Here is a 14,902-nt window from a genome sequence, read left to right as displayed (position 1 = left end):
GACGTGTGGGACAGGAAATCTTTGGCCTCAGTGGCTGCGTAGTATTCTACTGTTTGGGTGTACCGTCATTTATTTTAGCACTAAGGGACATTTATGTTGTTTCCATTCTTTTAATATTACAAATAATACTTTGAACAATTATAGGTATTTTATCTCTACCCCCTCTCCTCCAGTCCCTAGAGGAGGCTTGGCCCTTCTTGATCTCTTGTCTCTCAGGGCCACCGTGTAGCAAGGCAGGAAGTAACCATTCATAGGCTCAAGAAGAGATCCCCTCTTGCTTTGGGCCTTTAGGTGAAATTAGGTAAATTGTCCTGGAGGGGGTAAAAATGGACAGCCAAGTAGTCAGGGGGAAAGGAGATTTTTGAAAGTGCTCCCCTCAAGATTGAAACAGGGCTCTAAGCTTTGCAGGATCCTTAAGTGGCAAGGATCTGGGTCCTCTCTGCCCTGGACAGGTGAGAAGGCTTCCTACATGGTTAGCTGTTGGTGGCCCTGGGAGGCTAGAGCCACAACAAGGACCCCTGAGCCCCAGGAGAGAGCAGACCTGTTGCCTTTTCAGTGGTCATACCAGCTTGGATGAGGGGCACATTCATGGTAGCAGTGTGGACTGAAGGCCAGCAGGCTTTTCTCCAGCTGGACTGAGTTAGACCAACAGATACTCACATGACCCTGGGGTGAGGCAGCAGACATAATAATTATCAGGATTGAATATCCTGCCAGCACTGTGGGATGGGACCTTGGAACATATAAAATTTGATTTGGAGAAAGAAAAGAAATTTGACTCTTACATCCAAGGTGAAGGAGAACAAGTCACTTTTGCTAAAAATATTTAGGTACAGAAAGTGATCTGTTGTTTGACGTTTCACGGCAATCATGAGCCCCAGCATCCCAGATTTATTCTTTCAGGGATATGAGCTAGCTGCTGTGGGAGATGGTCATTCAAAGGGAACATGATCTAGTCTGACGTCAGAAACATGGCGAGTGAGAGACGTCCCCAGATCTCTCCCCTTGAAACAACAATAAGCTGTACATCTAAAACTCAGCAAAAACACCCAAAGTGCACACCAGCATGTTTGAGCATGGGATCTGAGCATAAGAGCTACCACAAGAATGTAATAAAATTAAATAAAACGAAATGGAATGAACTTAAATGAAATGAAATGAAATGAAATTTCTGGTCAAAAGCAAATGCTTTGAAACAAATAGTAACCATGGAATGTTATCTCTACAAGAATAGATTCCTCAACCTCCTTTGTAGTGTGGTGGAACCGTATGATGGAGTACTGATCAATGTAAAGCAAGTGCGAAGGAAGAAATAAGTATTCTTAAATCTGTGTGAACCTACCCTTTCTCTCCCAATCTCTATCTGAATAAAGAAGGCAAAGAAAAAGGCAAAACACCAAAAAAAAAAAAAAAGGAATATGATCATTAAAATATTGACTTGCCCATTATGCCTTTACTTAAAATCTCATATTTTGAGCAGCCAGGACAATCTCTTAAAAAATTAGTAGTGAAGTTGTTCTGCCTTTCTGAACAAGTATTTTGTTAAGAAGATAAAATCATTAAGGAAGTGTGCAAAGATTTAACTACACAGATGTTCATTAAAAATACTAAAAAATTAGAAACAGTCTAAATAACCAACAGGTGAAGAAGTATGTTAAATTATGCTATGGCCACCCAATAGAAGTCTATGAGGCCATTAAAAATCACGTGGTAAAAGCCTATTTAATGACACAGAAAGATGTTTACATATATCATTAAACAAACAAAATATATATTGCCCAACCACAGTTTTGTTTTTAAAATTATATAATTGGAAAAGAGGAGTGTGTATCAAAATGTTTCTCTGAGTGGTGACTGTCTGTATGTTCTTTTTACTTACCTGAATGTTCTGAATTTTCTACAACACAAAGATGTGTTACTTTAAAAGGAGAAAAATCATAAAAGATTTAGTTTAAAAAAAGAATAGGAAAATAGATATATTTGCATTACTTCTGCTTTCTGCTGAATATCAATGCCTCATAGTCAGCTTACATTATCATTATTAATGGCTACATTTATTGAGAATTGGTTTAATATACTGCCTCTAATCTTCACAACAGCTCTATAAAATGAGTATCATTGTTATCCACTATTTGCAAATGACAAAATTGAGACCAGAGATTAAGTACTTCACCCATTGTGAAAGTTTGTAAATTACAAATTCGAATCAGCTCACTCTGGTTTCAAAGCTCAGGTTTACCCTTATACCTGTAGCTTTTCTACTAGTATGGTCACCAAGCATGTTTTTAGGACCTAAGTCTACCTGACTTTTCAGAATTCCCCAAAGTGCCTAAATGTTTTTGAGTTACATATCCTTTTCAGAATAAGAGTTTTCAAAAAATGCACATAAAGACAAACTTTTACATGGCTACTGCATTGACCTAGGTTAGACCCTCAAGATTAAACAAAAAGAACTTTACAGACTAGCCGAGCTCCAGAGACCGACCTGACAGGAAACCCAAGTAGTTGAATAAAGTCACTAATTTGACAGGTGGCCGGACATTTCAGAATTGATATCAATTCTAGATTAAGGGTAAGAGCAAATGAAACATGGGAGTGCACCAAGGTAGCATAAAATGAGGGTGGAGACCAACCAGGCTGTTCCCTCAGTTCTAAGGGCTAGCCGATGGGGGCAGGGAGATTGTCTTCTCTCTGTGGCTTCACAGAGGACATGGGGTTTGGCAAGCCAGGAAGGAAAAGGCCTTTAATCTGGACATGAAAGCTAAATAACATTTAACACTAGTGAAATGTCCTGAAGGGGAATGCTCAGTGCCTGATGACACACAAATTACCCAAGCTGAACCATTGTCTCTCTTGCCTCTGTATCTCAGTCAGCCAACGTGTCTTCTTGCTTCTATATACACTCCTCTCTCTCCATTCTCTCAACCCCCATCCTAGGCCATTTCCTCATTCCTCTGGGAAGACTGAAACAGCTTCCTTATTGACTTGTTAGTCTCAGATTCGTCTTTCTATTTAAATACTGATGTCCGAATCCTCTGCTATGTCCTTGGCTTATAAGCCTCAATGACAGGGAGCTCACTATCTTTAGGATAATCCAGTTAATTTGATAATTATAACTAACAATGATTGAATAACTCCTAAATAGAACAGTATAAAATTGCCATTTGTATGGCACAAAAGAAGTCAAAAGGGGCAGTTTCACATGGTTCAACTTAGTAGGCACTGGGTGCATAGCTTTGCACTATACAATGTATTATCGCATTTAATCTCCACAACGACCATGTAAAATAATTTTAATTTTACAGATAATCAAAGTGAGGTCCATGAGAAATTAAATAATTTATACAAATAACAAATGACAGGCCCAGACTCAGTCCCAGGTCCAACTCCCAAGCTCCACTTCTTAAAGCATGCTGGGTACTGCCTTTGTAAAATAACATATCTCTGTCCTGCTGGCTTGTCCTGCTCTCTGGATCCTCCCTGAACAAACTGGCACACTCACCATCTCCCAATTTCCTTCACCATTCCTACTAGCAGGAGTGATGAATGGTGGGGAGCCTGTGGAGACCTTTACACCCAACACTTGAATTTGTGGTGGCCACTAATAGACTGATCAGCCCATTGCCATTCAAGTAGGTCCTGAATTTCAGAGTCTCGGTCTTCCTAAAAAGGTGCCTCGCAAAATACCTCTCCTTGACCCAGGTGGTTCCTTGTTTGGTCCTATTTTTTCCCTTTATTCCTTCATCTTTACCTCTAAGCTCAGTCTTAAAATCACCTGTGGACCCAGCAATTCCACTCCTGGGTATATACCCAAGAGAACTGAAAACATGCCTATACAGACTTGTACATAAATGTTTTTAACAGCCCCCAAATGAAAATAACCAAAATGCCAGTCAACTAATAAATGGATAAACAAAATGTGATATATCTATATGATAAAATATTATAAGGCCACACAAAGAATGAAGTAATAATATATGCAGCAATATGGGTGAACTTTGAAAACATTATGCCAAGTGAAAGTAGTCAGACACAAAAGGCCATGTATTGTATGATTCCATTTATGTGAAATATCTGGAATAGGCAAATCCATACAGAGAAAGAAAATAAATTAGTGGTTATCAGAGAATGAGAGAACAAATTAGTGGTGGCACAACATACTAAAAAACACTGCAATGCACACTTTAAAATGGTGATTTTGTTATGTGAATTATATCTCAATAAAAATCATTTTTAAAACTCATCTGTAATTTGAGTGACCTAACTTTTCAAAGCTTTTCAGTTTCCTCATCTGTGAAATTTGGATCTTGGAGTAGCGATCATTCCAAATAAATAGTTCCAGCTATTCTTCCAGGAGACTCCTTTAGCAAGGCTTATGGTAAGGAATGGAGAGGTCGGCCATTCCTGGCCAGTCCTCCCTTACTCTAAGCCCATCTAAGGAGTCGTGTGTCCAGGAGTGTTAGAGACACATTATTAAACTCTCTTATTTTGTTAATTGGGAAATCCAAAGCCTTGAGTGAGGACAAGACTTTTTAAGGTCAGAGAATGAGTCCGTGGCATAGTTAGGCCTACAATCCTGTTTTCTCCTACCTAGTAGTACATGTACTTTTCTAAACTAGATTACACAAAATGATCTTTTTTAACCCTCCTGGCAGCTCCTGCTCCTACTGAAAGAAGCTTGGATTTCCTTCCACTGATGTTTGAAATCAGGCCCATTTAACAGGCATGTTAGGAGTTAACCCACTGCAAATATCAGCTTATCTGTACCCACCCAACAATTAGGATTGAAAGTTTTCAAAAGGCTTGCCTTCTTCATTCTGGCATATTGGAAAATGAGGTGAAAGTAGATTTCTTGCAAAATGGTTTCCTATGTTCTCTGCCAGAACTAAGCCTGGTGGGCATACTATAGAAAAGAACCTGGGCTGGGATCTTTTGGAGATTTCTAAAAACAGGTGAGGTTTTTTTACTCCCATTCTCAAAGAGCTTAAGTTTAATGAGAGTACAGATGTACAGAAATAATATAGCCTAGAATGCAGAAACTCCCACAGGTATAGAAGGAAACCAATCGTTTGGGGGTTCCAAGTAGAAAAAGAGTCTATTTGGAACATCATAGAATCCATGGGGGGAATGGCAATAGAGCCAGGTGGTAAGGGACAAGCCGAGGGCAGAGCAAGAATGAAGATGAAAAGACCAGAAAGAATGAAAAACATTAAGGTGGAGCTTAGAGTATATGTAGAGAAATTGTGAAAAACCAAGTAAGATGATGTATTGGGGCCAAGTTCTGGAAAGCTGTTAATGCCAGGATTAAGAAAATTTGCTAAATATTTGAGGAGTGGGTTGGGGGTAAGGACAGTCACTCTTATACACTCTGGTATAGGCTTGGAGAACAAACTTAGCACTATTTATCCAAATCTTTAGATAGACAGCTGCAAGCTCTTTGGGCCTGGGATTTCAATTTTAGGTATTTTTACTAAGAAATATAAGGATGGTCATTATAGCATTATTTATAATACTAGAAAATTAGAAACAACCTAAAAATCTATCTGTAAAGCAATGGTTCTCAACCGGGGTAATTTTGCTCCCAAGGGACATTTGGACATGTCTGGAGACATTTTTGGTTGTCACAACTTGAGGGAGGGTGCTACTAGCATCTAAGTGGGTAGAGGCCAGGTATGCTGCTAAATATCCTAGAATGTGCAGGACGGCCCCCTGCAATGAAGAATCACTGGGCCCAAAATGTCAACAGTGCCAAGAGTGAGAATACACACACACACACACACACACACACATTCTCCAGGAAAATATTTAAATATGCGACAGATATTGACAATTGGTAATATCTAAGATTATGTTTGATTTTAATTTTTCCTTTATGTCTTCCTGTATTTTCTCTTTTATTTTTTGAGTATACGGTTTAATGAGAAAAATGTATGTAAATGGTAGAATGACACTGCTGTGCACAAATGGCAATCTCTTGCCTTCCTGTATTTTCTAAAATTTTAGCCAGAATATATTGGATTTTCTATTAGTCAGCGTTCTCCAGAGAATTGAGTCATACATTTATGGAGGCTGGGAAGTCCCACAATCAGCTGTCTGCAAGTTAGAGAACCAGGAAAGCCATTGATCTAATTCATTCTGAGTCCAAAAGCCTGAGAACCTATAGGGTTGATGGTGTACATCCTGGTGTGAGTTTGAGAACCGAGAGTGCCAGCATGTGAGGGCAGGGAAGGATGGATGTCCCAGCTCAGACAGAGGGCAAATTTACCCTTCCTCTACCTTTTTGGTCTATTCAGGCCCTCAGTGGGTTAGATGATGCTCACTTGCACTGGTGAAGATGATCTTTACCTAGTCTACTGATTCAAATGCTAATATCTTCTGGAAACACTCTTATAGACATACCCAGAAATAATGTTTTACCAGCTATCTAGGTATCCCTTAGCCCAGTCAAGTTGGCACATAAATTAACCATCATAGACTTATAATTAAAAGAAAAAAATTGTCTACAGCCATGCTACCCTGAAGAAGCCTGATCCCGTCTGATCTCAGAAGCTAAGCAGGGTCAGGCCTGGTTAGTACTTAGATGGGAGATTACCTAGGAATACCAGGTGCTGTAAGTGTAAAAAATAAAAAATAAGGGACTGTAAGCTGAAAAGGTCCTTGCAATCTATGAGGTCAACCAAGGGTTACCTTGCCTAAAAAAAAAAAAAAAAAAAGAAAAAATTTGCTGATCATAAGAATGTGCCAGGCAGCATTGCAAGGCCTAGGGAATCAGCTCTGATAAGTCCTGGCCTTCACAGAACTCACAGGAAAGAAGTGAAGCCAAACAATAGACAAGGAAGCAAAAAACAAGCCAGATACTTTCTAATAGTACTAAATGCAATAAATAAAATAAGTAGAATGACAACGCAGGCAGGAACCAGGAAGAGGATGGTTGGGGGCTCCTTGGGCTAAGACAGCTAAGGATGACTAATATGAGCTGAGACCTTGAGACCTTAAGGTTGAGAAGGAGATGGTGTATGGAATGCTGGGGAAGAGCATTCCAGACAGAGGGCTCACGTCAATCATGGTGGGAGTGTTTGGAGAAGTTCAGGTTGCTTGTGGCCTGCCCAGACCAGGGGGTCACCTGTACACACAGTGCTGAATAGGTGCAGTACCTCTCCCAAGAATTTATTACACTCTACAATAAGGAAAGTAATCTACTTTCCATTAAATTTCATTTACGAAGTTCAAAGTACCAGCGATGGGCTATAATCCTACATTCCTCAGTGTTTACAACATAGGGATGCTGGGCTCTAGCAGATACATTCAGGGAAATTCTAGTACATAGAGATTTTAGAAAGAAAGTGTTCTTCTCCCCTAGTGAGGATTCTTGTGTTTGGAGATTCACTGGAGCCAACAACATCTAGACTATTATGTGCATGTCTGACTGACGACCCAAGAAAGTAGAGACTGTGCCAGTAAAAGCCCATTAAAGTGCCAAGAGAAAAATCGGGGAACTTGACAGGAAATAGATTTTAAAGTTAAGCCTCTACGGAAAGGACAGAAAACTACAATGTTAACTAGAGGTTACCTCCGAGTAGCAGGGTTATGATGACTTTAATGGTCTTTGCTTATTTTCTACAATGAACCTGTATTTTGTAATAAAAGAAAAACTATGAAGAGTGTATTTATGAGGGCCTTTCAAATTCTAAAATTGGAGAATTTTTGAAATCTAAAATTGGGTAAGACTTTGATGCAGAGATTGTGAGATTGGAGCCTATAGGTGCCAGACCCATAATGTATATGAAAGAAGCAGGCTAAGTGGTGAGCATGCAAAGGGAAGTCCCAAATTGGGGATGCCCTGGAGAAGGGAGCACAGAAGGGTGAGGTGAGGGGCCAGGGGATGGAAGCTGGGTGGGCAGTCCCACTCAGCACTAGTCATTTCTGCTTTGGAGGAAAGTGAACACAGTTATTAGATCTTCCAATTCTCTAAGAAAAGCCAAACAAATCTCAGCAGTAAATGTAGGATTCTATGTCAAACCTTGAGAAACACCATACTGGGCAGAGAAAACACATCTACTGTAGTAGGTTGTTCCTGTGCTGCCACTTTGCAGCCTCTGCTTTAGTGTTTTGATTTTTGTTTGTTTGTTTGTTTTTAGTTGAACTTACTTCCTGTTCTGTGCAAAAATCTCTTCTCAGCTGTTAAGGGATCAAGGTGAAAAGAGAACTCTCACTTCCTATCTGGGGCCCAGCAGCATCTGGAACACTTTGATCCTCATAATCCTTGTTCATGGGGAATATTAATGATTTAATCTCCCAAGCTCACTCCCTCTCCTATGCAGCCATATCAGTGAGATTTACAGACAAGACTCAGAGAAATCCAGGTGGAGCAGAGCGCATCCTGACTCAGTTTTGCCACAGACAGCAAAACTGCCTTCAGAAGATCAGCCTCAGCCCCACCACAGAAGTAGCCAGTAAACTTCCCAGTCATGGGCGAAGTGACAGCAGAGGAGGTGGAGAAGTTCCTGGATTCTAATATTGGCTTTGCCAAACAGTATTACAACCTCCGCTACCGGGCTAAGGTCATCTCAGACCTGCTGGGGGCCAAGGAGGCAGCTGTAGACTTCAGCAACTATCATTCGCTAAACAGTGTGGAGGAGAGTGAAATCATCTTTGACCTTCTGCGGGATTTTCAGGAGAATTTGCAGGCGGAGAAATGCATCTTCAACGTCATGAAGAAGCTGTGCTTCCTCTTGCAGGCAGACCGCATGAGCCTGTTCATGTACAGGGCTCGAAATGGCATCGCGGAGCTAGCCACACGACTCTTCAATGTCCACAAAGATGCCGTTCTGGAGGACTGCTTGGTGGTGCCCGACTCGGAGATTGTGTTCCCCCTGGACATGGGCGTGGTGGGCCACGTCGCACACTCTAAAAAGGTTGTCAACGTCCCCAACACAGAAGAGGTATCTTCTTCCCTATCAGAGGGAGGGCAAGGAGGCATTATTCCATGGGGTTCCGGGGTACAAGTAGGGTGGGGAGCTGCTGGCCACCAAGACTGGGCTGATGGTGACTTGGTGCTTCTCTTTATTTATTTATAACATTTTTTATTTTGGAAAAAAAAAAATCAAACTTAAAGTTGAGTTTTAAAATAGTACAAAAAACTGTGTATCTTTCATCTAAACCTACCAGTTGTTCGCACCTTGCCTCATTTGCTTTATGTCTCCATTTTTTCTGGTTTAAAGGGAAAAAGGGAAGGGGCTTCAGAGATCATCTCATCCAACTGATTTTATTTAATGAATGAGAAGCCTGGAGCCAGGAGAGCTTGAGAAAGGACTTGCTCAAAGTCATCAGCGAGTTAGGGCAGAGATGGGACTTCACATCCACAGACACAGGAATTCAAATGGGTCATCTTTTTGATTTGGGTTCTTCGGCAAGATAAGAAATCTGGACTTGGGCCTCTGTGGGAAATGGTTTTCTTGAAACACATTGGGTGGGACCTCCCACGGAGTTTTTCTCTCCCACATCTCCCCTTGGACATCCAAGGGTAGGGGTAATGGTTCTGCACACAGGGGGCTTTCCCGAGGACTCATCCAGCTGGATTAGAGTCTGTTCTCCCTTCAAGTCTCTCTAGACTTTCATTGTAACCAACATGGATTGTCACAGTCTTATGACATGCTCCGATTATCACTGTTTTACAGATGATAAAACTGAAACCCAGAAAGGTTAAGTAACTTGTTCAGAGTCACACTGATAGAAAGTGGCAGAGTGGGGATTTGAACCCAGGTACTCTGGCTTAGTGCCCATGCTCTTCACTGCTCTGCTTTTCTATACCTCATCCTTCTTTATAAAATGAGGTCACTAGACTAGGAGCTCTTTACCAAAGTCTACTTCAAATCATATGGAAGAAAGTTAAGATGTTAAGCTTTGAGGTCAGATCTGGGTGTAAATCATGACTTAGTCACTTTCTAAGAATACAGTTTTGGCAAAGTGTTTGGCATGTCTGGGCTCACTTCCTAATTTATAAAATGGGGTGAGAATACCTACCTTGCAGTGTTGTAGGACAGAATGAGATAATTATTTCTCATCTAACAAGGTCCAGGGCAAATTATAATGGCCCATACTGGCAGCTCCTGCTTCTTGTTACTATTATTACTGTTTTGTTGTTGTTAGGATGGGTGCTGTACCAGCTCTGCATGGGATTTGGAGAAGAATCCAGTCTTGCCCTTCTGGAGCTTTCAGTTTAGATTCTATTTGTGGGAAAAACAGAGAGCAGAGGTGCCAACAGCTTCTCTGGACCCTGGTGTTGAGGCACTGAGGATTTAGGAAGGTTCTCTGAGTCTAAAAGATCCCAGTCTAGGGGTCTGCTCAGGCTTGCGCTAAAGGACAGTCCTGTTTCACTCTGGAAGTGACACCTGTGTTTCTCTGGGAGCTTTTCAGCCTTGGGAAGTCTTCCTGGCTGGTGATTCAGGCCTGGGGGATTCAAGTCAGTCCGGACCAGCCATCCTTGTGTGCTTGGCACTTGCATGTATTTGCTTCTCTTACGGTTCCTTTTAAGAAATCTTATTCTATTTGGGGCTCTGATAGTAACTGGGGGTTGGATGGAGAATGAGGAGGAAGATGGTATAGACTAGGGTCTAGGTTGTCCCTAAACCACCAATAAGTGACACTCTGAGTCTTGAGTGCCCTCAAAAACCTGGGAAATAGGTTATAATCATGGCATTTTTGAAATTAGAAGCCATGAATGGAGAAGTTTCCCTGGGTTGTAATGTAGCTCCCCATGTTCTGGCTAATTCCTATTCATCCTTGAGATATCCTCAGGAAGATTTGCCATTAGGATTGCCAGATAAAATATAGGATGCTCAGTTAAATTTGTTAGATAAACAAAGAATAATTTTCAGTATAAGTATGTCCTGTGTAATATTTAGGACATACTTATACTGAAAATTGATTTTTTATTTATCTGAAATTCAAATGTAACTAAGCATCCTGTGTTTATCTGCTAAATCTGGCAACCCTACTTGCCATTTAATAGTTATTTGTATATTTATTCTTTACCCTGTCACTTATTAGGGAAGTCCATGAAGACTGTCTGATCCTGTCTGTCTCATTTATCGCTAGTTTCTGGCCCCTAGTCCAGTGCCTGGGACAGAGTAGGTATTCAGTACAATTTATTGAGTGAATGAATAAATGATGGCCCCTCTCTAGTTGACTGTGATATTGTGCTCTATAATCAGAAATATATATTTGGCATTTATCCTGCCTCTTGACACAGAACTCCCAAGACCTTTGTAATTTCCTGAGTGATAGGAGCATCTGTCACAGAGCTTCTAAATTCTCTTGGAATTTCCTGGGGGGTATGTGTGCTTTTCTTCTAATGAAGGAACCTTGGTGGGTTCCAGGATGGGAACTGGTCATGAGAAAGACCAAGCCATGATCAGATGCTTGGAACTTTCATCCTCACCCCCCCATATTCCAGAGAGGGAAAAGGGGCTAGAAATGGAGTATAATTATTCATGCCTGTGTAATGAAGCCTCCATAAAAATCCCAAAGTTTGAGGTTCAGAAAGCTTCCGCGTTGGTGAACACATCCACATGCCAGGAGGGTGGTGCATCCCACCTTCAGAGGGATAAAAGCTTCTGTGTTCAGGTCCCTCCTTGACCTTGCCCTGTGTATCTCTTCATGTGGTTGTTTATCTGTATCATTTATTATGTGATAAACTGGTGAGCATAAGCGTTTCTCTGAGTTCCATGAACTGTTCTAACAAATTATCCAACCCAAGGAGGGGGTCATGGGAACTCCAGTTTACAGCTGATCAGTCAGAAACACAGGAGACAACCTGGGACTTGCTATTGGGGTCTGTAGTGGGGGCATTCTTATGAGACTGAACCACTAACTTGTGAGATCGAATGCTAACTCCAGAACTGAATTGTGTCAGAACTGAATTGTAGGATGCTCAGCTGATGTTGGAGAATTTCTCAGTGTTGGAAAAAATACCCACACATCTGGTGTCAGAAATGTGGTAGTAAGGGGCGAGTCAAGGAAAACAGTGAGTTTTTCCTAGACACCAAGAAATCCCATTTCTGAAGACTGAACCTGAGAGGATTATCTTTCCAGGGACTCTCACAGCCGTCGTCCTGCTCTCTTGCTCTCCTGCTCTTCCTATGAGACTGGGAACTCAGTGCTCTAGACCAGAAAGAAACCTCAAAGAGAATCTGGTTCAACACTCTGGTTTCGCCAAAGAGGAAACTGAGGCCCAGAGAGGTTTCAACTACTGACAATGTACTGATTGGCCCCTGAGGCCACTCAGAGGACACTCCATAGCTGGGGCTTCAGGGTACCGCTTATCCCACAGGGGCTTCCTACATTATGGTTTGGATTGCAAGTTCATGTTTTACAATGATGTCCCCACTATACTATACTGTAACCCAATGAGGATAGCCTCATCTTTCATACTGGTCTTGGCATCTCCAGTGCCTCCCACAGAGCCAGTGCTCAGTAATTATGAATGAACGAATTAATGAATGAATGAAGTGGCGATATCACTTGCTAGCAAAGGAATTGTCTATAAAACAGGGAAAGTGACAGTTCTGTGTGATAGGGCTGACGTGAGAGTTAATGAGATCATATATGTAAGTTGTCTGGCTCTGGGCCTAGGACATCATTATTATTCAATAAACAGTAGATTTCATCATGAGACACGTTGGGTTTGTAACTGAATGTTTGAAAGAGAAATTGAGGAATGTGAGAATGAGAAGCATGTATTCCATTGCATTGGGAATAAAAATCTAAACCATTTACCATGGCCTCCAAGGCTCTGCAGGATAAGTCCTGCCCGCCTCTCTCCCTCCCTTGCCCTTCACTCTCCCTCCCTCCCCATGCTTCAGCTACACTGGTCTTCTTTCTGTTTCTCAGATCATTGCCCCTCTTGGCCTTTGTCTTCTCTGTGTTCCCTGCTTCACACGCCTGGCCCTTCTGATGCTTTACTTCTCAGCCTTACTTCTTCAGAGAATCATCCCTGGCTGCCATGACTGACTAAAGTAGCTTTGGCCTGCCATCCCTTCCATCACTTTCTATAGCATCGCCCAGCTTATCTACTTCAAAGCAGTTACCACAACCTGAAGAGAGACTGTTTAGTTGTTTACCTGCTTTTTGTCTGCCTACTCTGTTTGTCTACCTTTCTCATTTCACCAGGGAAAGAATTTTGCCCCTTTTGTTCATTGCTGTAACCCCAGGGTTTAGAAAAATGCCTACCATACTTAGAGAAGGCGCTCTGTTAATGTTAACTGAGCGAATGAATGACTTGGGGTTTTCCCTAGCTGGCATCTGATTCCTGGGCTTTGAAACAAAGAGCTTGAACTATGTGGTTTCTAAGGCCCCTTCTGTCTCTGATAATCTTAGGTTCTACGACACAGTCGTTTAGAAGACTTTATATGCCGAAAATACAAGGATGACAATGACTGCGCGAATGCCAGTCAATTAGTAGTGGTATGATTTGTGAGGGGAGTTCCTGGGCTGAGAATTCAGTGGGAAGGAGGGTTGTGGTGGATTTAGTAACATCTGCCTCAGATGCAAGTGAAACTCAAATATTGCTTTCCTTGGTAGAGATGAATATTGCAAGACTGATCTGACCTTATGAAAAGAATCTGAGCGTGCCCTACCCAGACCCGGGTTTGGAGATTCATCGGTGTCCTTAGAGAATGACATGGAAAAATGCTTTGTGGCTAATGCCTCTTTAGAGATTTTGCTTAATCCTCCAGTGCTAATTCAAGCACAGCATGACAGGTTTCTCTTAATTCCTTTACCCTTCACCTGGTTTGAGACAGCTTCATCCACGACAATGCTGTTGCCATTTTATTTAATCCCAGTCCAGCTGGAAGAAATCCATAGATACAGAGCATCACACTGAATTTCTGAATCGTGGGAAAGATTCTGCACACTCATTTCTTGCAGAGCTCTCTGAATTGGCTCTATGAAATACATTTCCATTCTCAGAACAGCGTGAACTGTGAAAAATCTAGGCTGGCTTGTGTCCCAAGCAAAGCTCATGGTTGGGAAACCTTACGCTGCTACCAGGAAACAGAAAGGTGGATTCTTTTGGATTTAAGACAGTAATTCAAGATTTGACTCCTCTTTCTGACCTCAAGGACCACACCGCCCTATAATGGCCTCCCTGGCTGCCTTAGGGTGGAGTATGGGAGTGTGTGCTTCTCTTGAACTCTCACAGTTTCGAGCCAACCACAGGGTCCTGTATTACTATTATTGGTTATCTGTGAGCTGGCCTGAAATCTAGTCTCCCCTATACCTCCAGTGTTTAGCATGAGACCTGACTCACGGTAAGGCTCCCATTATATTCGTGGAATGGAGATATCCACTGGACTGACTTGGAATTGGATTGTTAAAAAAGCTCAAAGTAGTATATTCTTTTGTTCAATGACCTTGACCCAGGTCTAACCTTGACCAGGCTTCCCTGAAAAGGCAGCAGAGCCGAGGGCAGATTTTGGAGTCACACATACACAAATAACAAGTAACTTTAACCTTGAGTTTCAGTTTCCTTTTCTGGAAAATGGGCAACTGATGGTGTCCATCTCATAGGTTATTGAGAAGATTAAAGTGAGGCGATACGGTAAAGTGCCAGGCACAATGTTTGCTAGCGATTGTGATTATTATACTCGTGAAAGTCTTTTCCTCACTCAAGTTTCTATTTTGGTTTTCATTGTTATCACCTCAAGAGAGCTTTCTTTAAACCTTCCTCCCCAAGCAAAGTCAACACCCCTGTCCCCCACTCCCAGGACCATCCCCCAGTGCTTTGCTCACATCTGCTCCATAGTCCTTAGTAGGCTGAATCTCAGACTTTCTTCTTCACCTGGACCCTGGAGGCTTCCAGGGCAGAAATCCTCTCTGATCGCCTTGCTCCTGCTGAAGG

General features: G+C 41.8%; 1 protein-coding gene and 1 pseudogene across 1 annotated transcript in view; both read left to right on the top strand.

Moving 5' to 3' along the window:
* PDE6A (phosphodiesterase 6A) overlaps nt 1-14,902 on the top strand; it is a 69,809-nt gene that overhangs the window by 9,553 nt on the left and 45,354 nt on the right. Inside the window, exon 2 of the mRNA XM_039836524.1 lies at nt 8,179-8,942. Coding sequence (XP_039692458.1) covers nt 8,469-8,942 — 474 coding nt within the window. The 5' untranslated portion in view covers nt 8,179-8,468. The remainder of the gene's footprint in view (nt 1-8,178; nt 8,943-14,902) is intronic.
* Nucleotides 6,499-6,617, top strand: LOC120581705 (uncharacterized; annotated as a pseudogene).

The sequence above is a fragment of the Pteropus medius genome, unplaced genomic scaffold (assembly GCF_902729225.1).
Source record: "Pteropus medius unplaced genomic scaffold, Ma_sr-lr_union100, whole genome shotgun sequence".
Lineage (NCBI taxonomy): Eukaryota > Metazoa > Chordata > Mammalia > Chiroptera > Pteropodidae > Pteropus > Pteropus medius.
This window is presented reverse-complemented; position numbering and strand designations above follow the sequence as displayed.